The sequence below is a fragment of the Anas platyrhynchos genome, chromosome 5, assembly GCF_047663525.1.
Source record: "Anas platyrhynchos isolate ZD024472 breed Pekin duck chromosome 5, IASCAAS_PekinDuck_T2T, whole genome shotgun sequence".
NCBI classification, from domain to species: domain Eukaryota; kingdom Metazoa; phylum Chordata; class Aves; order Anseriformes; family Anatidae; genus Anas; species Anas platyrhynchos.
Genome location: NC_092591.1, coordinates 27454066 through 27468264, shown reverse-complemented (window position 1 = coordinate 27468264; position 14199 = coordinate 27454066). Strand labels below are relative to the sequence as shown.

The 14199-nt window shown below is 39.8% G+C and overlaps 1 protein-coding gene across 5 annotated transcripts in view; it reads right to left on the bottom strand.

The window, feature by feature from the left end:
* BRSK2 (BR serine/threonine kinase 2) overlaps window positions 1–12435 on the bottom strand; it is a 299783-nt gene extending 287348 nt beyond the window's left edge. For 3 of the 5 annotated variants that reach the window (XM_038179237.2, XM_021272544.4, XM_021272545.4), the window contains exons 1-3: window positions 12266–12422; window positions 11628–11758; window positions 10302–10713 (exon numbers count right to left, since the gene is read on the bottom strand). In XM_038179237.2, the coding sequence (XP_038035165.1) occupies window positions 10302–10395 (94 nt within the window). In that variant the 5' untranslated portion in view covers window positions 10396–10713; window positions 11628–11758; window positions 12266–12422. Of the gene's footprint in view, window positions 1–10301; window positions 10714–11627; window positions 11759–12265 lie in introns of all 5 variants that reach the window. The other 2 variants (XM_072038514.1, XM_021272539.4) reach the window with 2 other exon arrangements.
* Between the last annotated feature and the right edge of the window lie 1764 nt (window positions 12436–14199).

Here is a 14199-nt window from a genome sequence, read left to right as displayed (position 1 = left end):
AAGATAGCTGGGGATTCCCCCAGCATTAGGGGATCACGATGAGCCACTTTAGAACCACTTTTTTCTCCCAGCTTTGGCATAAGTTTTAACCATGGTGAGGGGCAGTATCTGAAAAGTAGCTGTACTCCAGCAATCCCAATCTGCTATAGCAGCACCTCCTGACTTTCAAAATGCAATCTAGAGAAGCAGCACTGTTTATGACAGCTTTGCTTCAGTCTGCTTTTCTTAAAGAAACAAAGTTCAGATGTTCAGGCTGTCTGTAATTCCTCCCATCACATCAATGAAATTGGCTAATAGATTTTGAAGTTTGAAGTCTCAAAGATTCTCTGTTTCATGCTGAATGCCTGGAGAAAAAAAGATATAAAAGATTGCTCCCACAAAGGAAACACTGACTGGAATTTAATCCTTAATCTAGTCCAGGAGAAAGCAAAAAGATGGACAGCTAGCAGAGCAAAATCCAAATCAGCCACAAACAGTTCTCATCTAGCCCAAGAGAGAGGAGACTTGAAAGAGATCAGGAGGATGAGGGAACACAACATACAAAACTGGAGTGAACAGCTTTCCTTAGTTTCACAGAGTACCAAACATATTACAGTTTAGCTGTATGGGATAACACAGAATCACAGAATAGCTGAGGTTGAGAGGGATCTCTGGAGATCATCAAATCCAACCCGCTTGGTCACAGCAGAAAAAGCTGAAGCAGGCTGTGCCCAGTAAGGGTTTTAATATCTCCAAGGATGGAGATCCCCCAACTTCTCTGGGCAACCTGTGACAGGCTCAGCCACCCTCCCAGTTTCTTCTGTGGAAACAGAGAAGTTTCCTACAGTGTTGAGATGGAATTTCTAAACACAAAAAGACCTACCTGAGATCAGTGCCTTACCATGAAAGGGATTATATGCATGTAATGTAACAAGTTATTTTTCCTATCAGTTCACAACCTAGAAGAGACGGATGAAAGGTAGAAATCATACGTAACAAAAAGATGAGAAAATAATTTTCCAAGGGCACACCATGTATTAGTATTAATTTTCCAAAGATGATACATTTTCTCCCATTATATGGGAGAAAAATCCAGAATTCACTTATTTTTTCATTCCACCATGACCATATAATTTGAAAAGGCTTTAAAAACAATTTATGTTTCTTTAGAAGAGCCTCTATAGAGGCCATGTGTCTGTTTTGAGTATCTCTAGCAGCTCTTCTAGCAGTAATCATCAACCTTCTTATATAGGACTGAAATGATTTAGGAGTTCAGTCTTGGAACACCAAAGTTTTTCTCAGAATTCTCTCCTAAGGCCTTCATTAATTTGCTTGAGGAGACTGAAGCTGTAGGAAAACAAATACCCGTCAAGCATCCTCTAAATTAGGAACTAGCTTCTAGTTTGAAAAGGCAAGGCAACTGAAGTAAAATCAGAGATGACCAGAACTGTAAGAGGAGAACTGAGCTCAATCCTTTTGGATTTGCTACCTGTTGGCAGCAGATCACCTGGACGTGACAGCCTAACTACCCACCGCTTACAACCTGAAGTTAACATACCTTTGGAATAGAACACTGGGAGAGATGAAGAGATTCCAGGAAGGTAAAAGTCTGAGCCAAATCCATTCCTTAAATGTAGGGACAAGTCATAGGTATTAAGAGAAATACACACAGTCACTCAATGAAACTTACCCTGGGCAAGTGGCAGGTAAGATGAGTAACTCAATCCCCAGCTGGCACTGAGTCAGCACAGGGCATGAGAAATTCTGAGACATGTCACACAGTGCATATCACTCCACAAGGACCTGGAACTTGAAGTCGTTTTTTCCTACTAGTGCTTTAATTCAAATGCAATAAAATGGTAGTCTTAGCATAGTCATAATAGCCTAGCTTAGCATTTAGCAGAGCAGGATGTTGCTAAAAAAAAAAAAAAAAAAAAAAGGAAATTATACATAAGCCTATGTTTAGATGCAAGCATGTTATGGCTCTTTCTCAGCAACTATATTGTCATAGGGCTGACAAACCAACATCATGAAGTGGGGCTATAGGTACCTCATCTAGTACCAGCCCAGATAAGCACTTACTTTTCCAAGGAGAGCATATGAGCAGGAATTCAGCATCTACATTGTTAGCCACACATAGGAAAGAAAGAGTCAAAGAAGAGAAAGAGCTAAGGAATTCCACCACCAACATCTGCTGGGTCGGAATGAAGACCCGGCACACTCACATGCAGTGAAAGACTAGTGCTCAACCTTTGGCAGACAAATTTGTAGGTCCAAGGGCAGCCTTCAGAGAGAAAACTAATAAATTTTTGGTCCAGAACAGTTTACTTCTCCCAGAAACCAGCTCCACTATTTTATTCCAGTCAATAGTGCTTTTAATATCTAAATGACAGGGCACTCAGCTTATGCTACATAAGGCTGAATACACAGATGAATGATGCTGCAAAAGTAGGGCTTGTTAATACATATGTAATGCAGACATTATTTAAAAAATATATACCAGGTATCACAATTTTTTTTCCTCCCACATTAAACATATACTGCAAAAGACAGCAAATCAAAATTGCAATAGCCTGAGGATATGAAGAGAGTATGTTGTTTGCTAAGCAGACGAAGGCAGCCAGAAGAGCACTTACTAAATGAATGCCTGAAAACAGTTTTCCATCAACCTTTTTTTCAAAACAAAAATAAAAAAGTTAAGTACTTCACTAGAAATATTATCATGTCTATACCATGCCCACATAGTGTTGCAACATTTTAAGTATATATATATATATACACACACACACAGAGCATTTGCACACCCTAAGCCACTTGATTCTCATTTCCCTCAACACCCTCCAACCCCAGCATCAACCCATTTACTCTCATTTGATGTTACAAATCTCAAGCAAAGTTTTTACCAGCAATAACCTCCATTTGCCAGTTACCAGAAAGCTATACTTTTTTTTTCCCAAAAAAAATCCTTAATTGCCAAATCACTCATTATCAATAGCTAAACATTAGCTACGAAAACCTAGAAGAGCCTTTTAGCAGTGGTAAGCTACAAAAGCAAGTATCCCTTCCAGTCTAACCTCACCCCTTGTATCACTGCAAATGAAAAATATTTCTTTAAGCAAGGAATTGAACAATATTTTTTTTTCTTATGTATGCAGTAATATTTATGCAAGGAAGCCAACAGAACAAATAGCAAAAGTTAAACACAGAAACAGACTGGCACAGAAAATTCAGCTATTAGGACTCTTTCATAGAGTAATTTAGAGCAGCTTTAGGGCTACTTCAATTTATGCCAGTTGACTATGATCTCCATGGCCTTCAGGAAATAATTAAATAAATTTCTCAAAATATAACTGTAAGAGCTGACAACTCAAGATAAATATTCTGCTCTACCCAATCCAGTGCTGAGTACATCAGCTGCTTCCATCTGCCTGAAGGTTACTCTGAACTACTACAAAGACTGTCCCATTTGGAAGAGAATGTATCTGGATTTATTTTTTTAAACACCAACATTTACCATTTTGATCCATCTTGCTCTTTATTCTCAAAGCCTTCCAATCAGAACTTAATATAAACATTTCAGCCAAACCCTTTCTAAATATATCTTGCTTCCTCTGTCCATGTCCTTGGCAATATTTTCTGTTGTTGATACACACTTCCATTTATTAGCCCGTAAAAACTGTATCCCAAGGTCATGGTGAAATAAACAGTATATTCCCACTTGTACAGTCCACAGGACAACAGAGATCTCCTAGGCATCTGTGTCACAAATGATGACTTTATGAAAAAAATGCTTGCAGCAACATCAACAGTGTGTAATACACTTATGAAAGGAACCAATATAATTTCCTCTGTTCCACCTAAATTTCATTTAAACCTAATTTCTAAGAACTCTGACTTAAAGAAATCTTAGGAGTAGACTGTTTGCTTGAATTTTATTAGCAATAGTTCTAATATGCAAACATAGGCACCTTTGCCTATTTATCAGGGGTTTGATGAACTTCCTAATGAAGTCAGCTCAGCTTGGCCAACTGACTTCACAGAGGCAGTTCATAGTAGCTCAGCATCTGAAAAAGAGCATTCCTTGAGCATCCATTTGTGTGCCTGCCTTGACTCCACTGCTCTGGAAATCTACATCCAGGCTTCCATCTCTTCTCACACTGACTGTTTTCCTCAGGTCATAATAGGTAGTCCACGCAATATCTCTTACCTCAGAAGGCATTCATTCCTAATCTCCCATTTCATTTCAAACTCTGTTTGAAAGCTAGATTTCTTTCACCACCTACATTTATTCTGTATTACCTACCTCCTAATTTTGAGGGCGACATCAATATTTATTACCACCATTGCAATTATTGTTTAACTCTATAAAGCATATAACATTAAAATTTACTCCATATGTTGCATTTTATGGAGTCTTACAGCATACTGAAAAATAAGGTAGTGTTGGAGAATCCAAAACATTCACTGGCTGTTCTGCTGCAATTTATAAAAACTACTGTAAAGACATTTTAAAGAATATTATGTTCGTTCTTGTTATGGAGTCACAGGCTTTCTCAAGGTCAGAAAGAATTCCCCTCTCAACAAAGTTTACCTCTGAATATTTTTGATTTCTCCAGCCTTTCTTACCATTCCAATATAGCCCTTCCCACTGTAGTGGTGCTGACAGAGAGTAGAAAGAAAAGCATTAGAACAGGGCAAAAACTCTGAGAAATCACTGCTTCCATAGTTCCTGCCGATGTCTGGAATGTAGGTATATAAATAGTCATAAAGTCATACTCATTTGATAGCATATCTGAATTCTAACAACTCTTTGGTGAGAAGGCTTACTGTGTTTTACAAAGAAAAACAAACAACCAAAGCCTACTCCCATTCATCAAGTCCATAATGGTTTTGCTACTTTAACTGGGATAAAGACTGATGGCATGCCTCCACAGAGTTCATAGAAGGAGGAAGGCTAAAAGTCCATTTTCACTGTAGTTGGCAAGAAGGAGATTACAGGGGAAAAAAAAAAAAAGTGGAAGTCTTAAAAGGGAAGTCTGGACTTGTAAGTCCAGGCAGAAGGCACAACGCTCAAGGTAATACTAGTTTACCTCTGTCGCAAATGCAGGCGCATGGCACTTGACCAGAGGTAACTCAAATTAAGAGCAACTACATCTCCCCAAACTCATAATCATTCCTGGAAAGTCCATTAAGTCTAACTCACTATGATCTAATCCTCCTGGCAAAATTTCACTAGAAGTTTTTTCTTAAGACCTCTAATGCCCATAGTATTGCTTGCAATACTGGATTTCTATTATTATTAATTAACCGTTTAAGTCCTCACAGATTATCACTGCAAAGGATGCAGACTCACTGTTTTGAAAGCAACTCTCATATGGAAAATAAATACATGAAAACATATATAGAATATATATATTTTAAAAAAGGTGATGACTTATGATTTACACCTCGATAACTATATATTCATCCAGACAGCTAAACTGAATAAAAGCTGTACCCGTTCAGAATTGTCTCTAGATCCAACACAGTGGCACAAAATATACTATAGCACAATGGATAAAAAAGACAGACTTTGTTTAGCCCACTTACCTAAAGGAACCAGGCTTCTGAGATCGCATTATCTACCCAACACTCCTCCAATAGATTTGAAGCTTTCAATTTCAACCAAGTATGACACAGAAAGAATTAACAAATTTCAGTTTCTGACGGTGTCATGGAAACAGGTGGTTAAAGCTGTAAAGAAACATCCTGTTCAAGCCCTTGCTGAATCAAAGGCTATTAAATTTGCTAAGACTCAAATGTAATGATCTCTCTTCTTATATAACCGAATAGCAGATTGCTCAATGCTTTACTGATGGCTCATACAGATAACACATTATATAAAGGAATAGCTGAAAGTTACATGGTATCCAAGTCAGAAAAGGTATCCCTACACTTTTTGCAAAGGTCGAAGTGCCATGAGTTTCCAGCAGGATTCTTTGTATTGAATGCAGGACTGAGCTTAAAATAGAATGAAAGGAACAAGACAAAATGGATCAGCAACATCGAGATAATCTTGGTTAAAAAAACCTACAGTGAATAGGGTAACAACCATTTCAAGGCAGTCTCTTATTACTTGTAGACAGCCCAGTGTTTTGGAAATCTCAACCAGACATTGATTTGGTGCTATAGCAAACAATGACGCTGAAGTCCATAAAGCAATTGACAAATGAAAATACAAGAAAACCCTCTGAAGTGCTGCAGCCTTCACGTGAAATAGTACTTCAGTTCCTCATCTTTGACTCTAGTGAATATTTATTAATGACTGCAATCTGAATTACTATTAAGAATTTCAAGGGTGAAATAGGGGTTAATGAGGCCAGGAAAAACACATGAGCAAAAATATTTGTGGAATAAAAATAATTAAATAAGGAGAGAGGAATACAAAAGAAGCTGATTTCACACAAAATTAGCAGCAAATGGAAAACAGTCTGTCTGAGCTAAGAAAACTAAAACAGTACTTCATGTTTAGGTATGATTGGGGTCTCTTAAGGCACACTGTTTCCACGTGTGTTATCGTAACATGACACACATCTTTTTCCTCATTACTGTTAATTACAATGGAAACCTCCTATAATTAACTGTAGTAGAATGTAATTCAATGAAACTTACATAAACCAACCTTTCCCCACACACTCATGTATATAGTAGTAATCTTTTGCACTGAGATTTCTGTAAAATAAAATGTTTTGAGTATAATAATTCAAATTATACTGCTGCTTCTATTCCTGTAAAACCATACAAATAGAGATTCCATGACCTATTCGTCAAGCTGCAACAAAACAAGGGAAATGCTCAGAATTCATGCTATTACAAAAGCAAACAGGCAACAGAAAACCATCTCACTAGAATACACAAATAATGTTAAATTCTTATGCTACATTAATGAAAATAATTCTCTATTATTCCCCCTCTCAGAAAAGGTGTAAGCACAAGCATCTTTCAGCTCTGCCCCATGCAGCCCTTTTGGGACTTCTCTGACTAAGAGGCCCTAATCCTCTATTTGTGGTATCAATCACCCTCAGCAAGCTCAAAACACCAGCTTAGAAGGCTGCTGAGGACAAATTTTGCATACCCTATTTTGAATCCTTCTCAATGCTTTCAGCACCGTCTGCTACCATAAATCTGAACTAAAGGCTTTTCCACGCGGGTTTTGCCCACCCACATACAGATGTGACCAGGTTCCACTGACAGCACAGTCACAGCATCTGGACCTCTCTGCAGGGCCCGGTAGGCTGCTGGTGGTGAATGCTTTTTACAGCAGTTAAGAAGGTAATCCGTGAGAACGTCATGGAGAGTGAGCTAAGGGAGAGTTCTACTTACCATCAGGTTCCCCTTCCACAGTGCCCTTTCTAAGGCTACCCTGAACTGTGAACCCAGGCTCTTCCCCAAGACCCTCTTTGGATCTCAGCAAAAGCAGGTTAGAGTGATTAACAGATTTGTGCATCAATGTATCCGGGAGCAAAGCTAAAGCTGCATAACTTAAATAGTCAGAATTTTACTCAAAATAAAAATGACAACTATGAAGATCACTGTAAAATGAATAGGAAATTGCAACACAACTTAAGCTTCCTTTCCATTCATTTTGCAGGATTTTTCTCTCTTCCCTACCTCCCTGGAAATATATCCATACACATGCCAAGCTATTACCTCCTAATCTTCCAGGCTTAAAATTCAAGCTCTAAAGGAATAATTACAGACACTATTTTCAGACTTACGCCACTGCAACCCAAATTCAAAGTTACCCACCATGACAACACAGTATGGCAAATCAGGCCCTCACACTGCGCTTGTTGTCCTCCCCCTAAAACACTGCAGGTTGCCTGCTCACCCTCCAAAACAAGCAGGATGAAGACTAGCTACTACCACACACTGTTCATACCATTCTGCATGCTCCCAAATGTGATTAGCACAGAAAATGCGAGAAGACCAGAAGGCTTCTTTCCATATTTAGCCACGTATGTTTAACACCAAGCTAGATTTCACCTCAGTGCATTACTCTGTTGATCAAGGGCGGGTATAGCAAGGAAGACATAGGCTGACATCAGCTACTTTTAAGCTTTTTCTCCCCCCCAAGCTTCTCTGACACCGTGCATTGTACATTTATGTGCTCTCATGTGTGCAGGCAGCACAGACTTATTTATAAAGATCAGTTATATGGTAAAACTGCAAAAGGAAACTTTCACCCTTGTCCAGCTGGTTGAATAACTGCAGAGGCCAACAGCAGCCTCTAATTATATGCTTTCCTTCTCCCTCCACCCCCACGTCTCTAATCACTTAGGAGGAAGATAGGAAGATTAGCAGAGAGGAAAAAAATAACCAAAGCTGCAGATAACCCTTTAGGACCACAACGTCAGGCTGTAATATTTGGAGCAAAAGGTTAATGCAGTTGTATTTTCAGGAATCTTAGACAATTGTATTTTATAGGAAAGGGAGGGGTGCTGAGAAGGTGAGAGAGAAAAGGAAATGGTGATGAAGACAAAAATGAATTTGTCATCCACAGCTGGCTCTTTGATCACCTGGAGTACCCAGGAAAAAGATTACCAGCAGAAATAGGTCAGTTTTATTACCAATACACTGCAATTTTTTGGTGGAGTATTTTTATTACCATCATCAGAGCAGATTTCAGTAAGAATATAGCTGCCCAAGTAAGGGCTTATTGAGCTGTGCAAAGAATAAAGGTTGTAACCAAACCACTGCCAGAAAGCTACCTTTAGCAGCTGATACACTGAAAAGATTTGAAAAAAACAAAAACAAAAATATAAATAAAAGTCACTTTCACTGGAAGACAATGTCATCTTCATCCCTGTCTCTGAACGGTTGCTATGGGGTTGTGAAGAGGAGGGGAAGGATGGGGGGAGTTATAATCAATCATCTCAGAAGAGCATTGCTTCTTACAGAGAAAGATCTGGATTTTGACTGTGTCCCTAAGAAAATTGCGGACTGCAGAGCTGCTGCCACGCAGGGCAATGAGGAAGCAGGCAGAGCAGAGGCAGCAGCTGGGGATGGAAACGCCTATTAAATCCTTTAGACAACAGATGGGCAAAGCTCGGCTGGGTTAAAAAAAAAAAAAAAAAAAAAAAAGAAAAGAAAAACCACCACACTACAATGCATCATGTTTTATTGTCCCACCATAATGAACAACACTTAATACCCACATGCCCAAAGAAGCCCCCTATGGCTGATTTCCCTTTTCCCTAAATTATCATCTGAAGTCTCAATCCACTTTTGGGGGTCTCCCAACCCAATGAAATTGCCAGATCCCATCGCTTATTGCACCTGTTACTAGAGAAAAGCACACCAAAACCACCAACAAAAAAAAAAAAAAAACAACAGGAAAGACATTCTGGCATTTTTTAAAGGTTTTCCTTTCAATTAAAGCTCCCCTGCCCTTGAAGTGAATATGCTATCTAAGCAAGCAACAGCAAGTCTAGATCTTGAACGCATTTAGGGGATCTAATTATGTCATGTAGGGCAGAAGCACCTGCTCTCTGCTAATTCCCTCCACTGTTTCCTCTTTTTAATATTTCTTACCATTGTTCCATTCAGGAAAATCTGCTGGGGGCGAGTTTCATAAACAAGCTTTAAGAGAAATAATTAAATAAACTCCCCTCCCCCCCCATCCCTCCCACAAAAACACAGGGTAACCAGAATGAATCCTGCTACTGATCCTCTATTTTTCCTTTTATTGCAGATGCTCCCCACAAAAAACACCAGCTCATCCATCCATATTTGCTTAATGCCCATAGCAGTCAGTGCCACATACATACTGTACATATTTCCCACCACCACCACCAACTGCACCTTAAGGACTACACCCTTTTCAATCATGATGTCATGAAATACTGCTGGTGACTCCCCCACTACCACCACCACCACCTCCTTGGTACTACAGGCTGTGAACCTTTCATTTCAATATAATTTGATTAAAAAGAAAAGACTCCTAAGTAGGGCAGTGAAGAAATTGATGCGAAATCCAGCAACAGCAGACCATCTATTTTTTCCTCTGCATGCACTCTTGCTGTCATCAGAACAACACCCATTAGCAGGAGTAATGAACATAAAGCATCCTGGGCTTTTCTTTGGTTTTTCAAAAATAAAAAATAGGAAAAAAAAAAAAAAAACAACTAAAAAAATAATATTCATAAAGGATTTTTGCTTCTATTTTCTCCACTAAAACACCAAATGGGAAAACCTAAACCCTCATATAACCCATCCCCAACATCTCACTGGCTGCTACAGCACCTTCCCCCTAGTGCGGGTGCTGCTGCAAAAGAACCAACCTGTCTGTCCTTTTCCTAGGGTTTTCTCCAAACGATAGGGTCCAACATATTGTGCATGTTGAGCTCCGCTGCCTTCTTTCCCTGTTGATGTCATTTCTACCTGGATCTGTAATTCTGCAATGTGTATGTGTTGATGAGCTGGAATTTCTCTCTCTGCAGTTCTTTAAATTCCCACTTTGCAGCTGTGCAAGCAAAGCACTCTCTCTTTGCTTTAGTCCACTTGGTCGCAGATTTTTCTCTTCCTCCTCTTTCTTTTCTTTCTCTCTCACGTGTGTGTTCTCTCGCAGGGTCTGTCTGGGACGCTGATGGACGAAGGAGTTATTTTACCGTTCAAAGAGGGGGATCTACGATCCAAGCCCAAGGAGCATGATGCTGGTGATCTGAGCTCCGCACGCCTTGTTCTCTCTAGGAGCTGTTCAAGGGAGAGCCAGAGCTAGAGCAGCGGAAGAGCCGGGGCCCGCAGCTCTGACTGACATGAAAAGCAGCCAATCTCTCGTCTCCCACCTCCTTCTCCCCTCCTCCTTCCACTATCTTTTCTTTACCATCAGCAGCAGTTACTGCTACTGCCTGCTACAGAGCATCATAATCAATGCTAAGAGCAAACACCTAAGTTTATCAGGCTATTGATAATGCACAATTAAATATAATTAAAGAGTTTTTATTATTTTAAATCCCAGGCATACACATTTTTTTTGAATTATATTCCACCATACAGCTGTACTTCCACAGCACTGAATAAAGGCTGAGACTGTGGCAGGAAATAGGAAAGAAAAAAAATCTACTTTGGAAAATGAGCGTGAGAAATTCATTAATTCTGTTTGATTCTGCATCTTCCATAGGTTTTACCCTTTAAAGAAAGCATTTGGGGGAAAACAAAAAGAAAAAATGATGGGGAAAAACAGGGCCAATCCTGTAGCTAGTGAACTCTGTGACAGACTTGCTTTTGAATTTGATGAGAGCAAATAGACTTCAGGACCTTAGATGAAGAGACCAAAAATGGCATGGCCGCTATCTTCATTAGAAACGCATCAGAAAATCCAAGTATTAAATGAGAATAGGAAATGATTGTCAGGTGCACAGGTGGTGCCTTCACAGTCTCCATACTAGCAGTGTAAGGAAGCCTACATTGTCCCTGTTGAAATACTTACACAGGTCTTTAACCCTGAGAGCTAAAAGTGCTTGTTGAATGAATAAATAAATAAATAAATAAATAAATAAATAAAGTATATGCTGCAAGATAGGCACAAGCCTACTTTGTGGACTCAGGACCATACAATTTCAGACTCCATGGCTACCAAACTGTAACCAATATGGCATCATTTGTACCTTCTTGTTCCATTTGTGCCTTCTCTGCTCCACTCCAGGCAGACATCTGGTCAAGATATCCTTATTGAATCACAACTGAGACACAACACACTGCAAGGATTCTTTCGTCACAGCAGAAAGCCATGACAAGCCTGTAAAAGAAAGGAAAAGTAAAGCGATGACAAAAATAAATAAATAAAAAAAATTGCGGGGGGGGAGGGGGGGTATCCTTTACCTGAAATAGTCTTTTCTTTCAATAAGCAACATATGATTTATTTTTTTTTTTTGAAAGAGGGAAAAATATTCTTTAAATGCTTAAATCTACATAGAACACCTTCTAATGGAAATTGGAAGAATACTAGAAATTGGCTCTGGAGCAGTAACACGGGCAGCACAACTCCACACAACAGGTTGCAGAGTAACAAGAAGAGGAGGTGTGAGGAAACCAGGCCAGCAGACTGAAACCTTAAACCAGTTCCAAGGTGTCCTCCTGTTTCCCTGAAGAAATAACCCCCTCCAGTTTTGACTTTCCTCAGCTTTGTGCTTTATGGTTCATCTTTAATTACTTGCAAAGCGTGCTGTTACAGCTACCTGCTGGTAAAACCCCGGGGTGGTGCACCCCAAGCTGCCCCTATTTCTCCGCACCCCCCAGGCCTCACCTGTCTGTCTGTCAGCTAATGGCTGCTGCTCTGCTGAGAGGCTTGACTCTACCGTTCACCTACAGCAACCTCCAGCCCCCATGGGGGGGCTTACCTCCCCTACAACCTCACTTTTACTAACCTAGAAATCGTCATTTCTCCAATCTTTGATTAAATATTGCTCGTTCTCCACTTAACACAAGCCCAGAAGCTGCTCCGCCCTCACACTCCCGCCCTCTTTCTCCCCTCAGAGCCCCTGCACGATGCCTCACCCACCTGAGCTGTCCATCCCTCACTGAGGAGGGAAGAAAAAGCATTCAGGGAAAACCCTGCTGACACTGAGGTGACATTTCCCCTCATCCTGCTCACCTTCCCTCTGTGCTACACCCTAGGGAGCAGGAAAGAGGGTGTAGCAGCCCTGCTGGCAGCCACGGCAACATGGCGGTGGCTCAGCCTCGGTCTTCCCGCCAAAAGTGCTGAGGTGATGGCAGCAGCATGGCAGCCCTCATCAGGGCAGTGTAGGGTTGCTGCCAGGGCTGATGGCTAACCAGGCTCAAAAACCTCCAAAATATGAAGCGTGGGCTCAAAATCCTCAAAATATGAGGCCTGGGCTCAAAACCCTCGAAGTATGAGACTTGAAGACATCAGGAGGGCTTCACAACAGAGCCATGAAGCATCAAAAGGACCAGGCTCCTGGCAGCACTGTCGGTCACAGAAATTGAGTGTTGGAGAAAATGGAAATGCGCTGATTTTCAGACTTTTAACACTTAAAATGGTGAGTCTTTCTCCTGATGCCCCTACTGTTAAAGGGCACTACACATACAGAAAGGGGGGACTGAATTACATAAACGTTACATTACATGAAATATTCAATTACAGGAATACAAGCATAAATTTCAGAAAATGGAGAAGTCAGTTTATTTGTCTGAATTAGTAAATTATCCACGCAATCGTATTAGCAATGCATGGGGTGAATATCAGTGTGGATCTTTACACTTAACAGCTTCTTAAAATTATATTTTAAAGGGCATTTAATTGGAGATTATGATGTTTGTATGTAGATAAAGCATGTCTGGGTCATGATATTAATAGAAAGATGAATAATCAAACAATGTTGTCCGTAAAAGACCCAACTTGTGTATTTCACAGTTTGCTTACATTGTGCTTTGGGGAAAATGAATTACAGTTCCCTGAATATTGCAAATCCCTACATTCTGACACAAAATATGTGCCAGTGTCATGGCTGGAATAACAATAAAAACATTCAGATGACCCTGGTGAAAAGATCAGTGAGCTCAAAAAACAAACCAAAAAACCTTGTTGGTGTCATTTAGTTATTTGTTAGTTTCATTCCATAAGAGTATACTGTTGTATGGCCTATTGCAACAATTTTGACCTTTCAACCTTAACTCTTTTCAAAAAAAATTTGTACACCTCTTAATTCCTGAATAACCAAATGCTGTTTATTTCATTTGTTCGTATAGAGTAAAATCCCATTTATCTGTACCCCTTTGATCTGAAACTCACTCCTTTGAATCTAGGTTATGTCCCCCTGGTGTGAATTACTTATACAATAACTCCCTCAATTATTTGAAGCCCTGTTTATCCAAATGTTTTGATGTTCCAAAAGTATTTTGAATAAACAGGGCTTTGCTGTCATTGGATATATCAGATATCTTTGGGGATGCATACAGGATGATTTCCCCTGACCTTGTTTTGTATCATCTTGGGCTTAAATGAACAGGCAATGTAAACTTAAGTGTACAGTTAGCATATCATCACCATCTTTAGTACTTTTACTCCTGTCACCATTAATGATTTCACTTTTATTCTCATTGAAGGCCTAAAACTGAGAAATTTCACTCAGGAAGGACTTAACACAGATGCCAGTGAATGTGTTGCTTGAGTAAGGAGTGAATAAAAGAAAAAAATGATCTAGAATTTTGCTCAAGGTG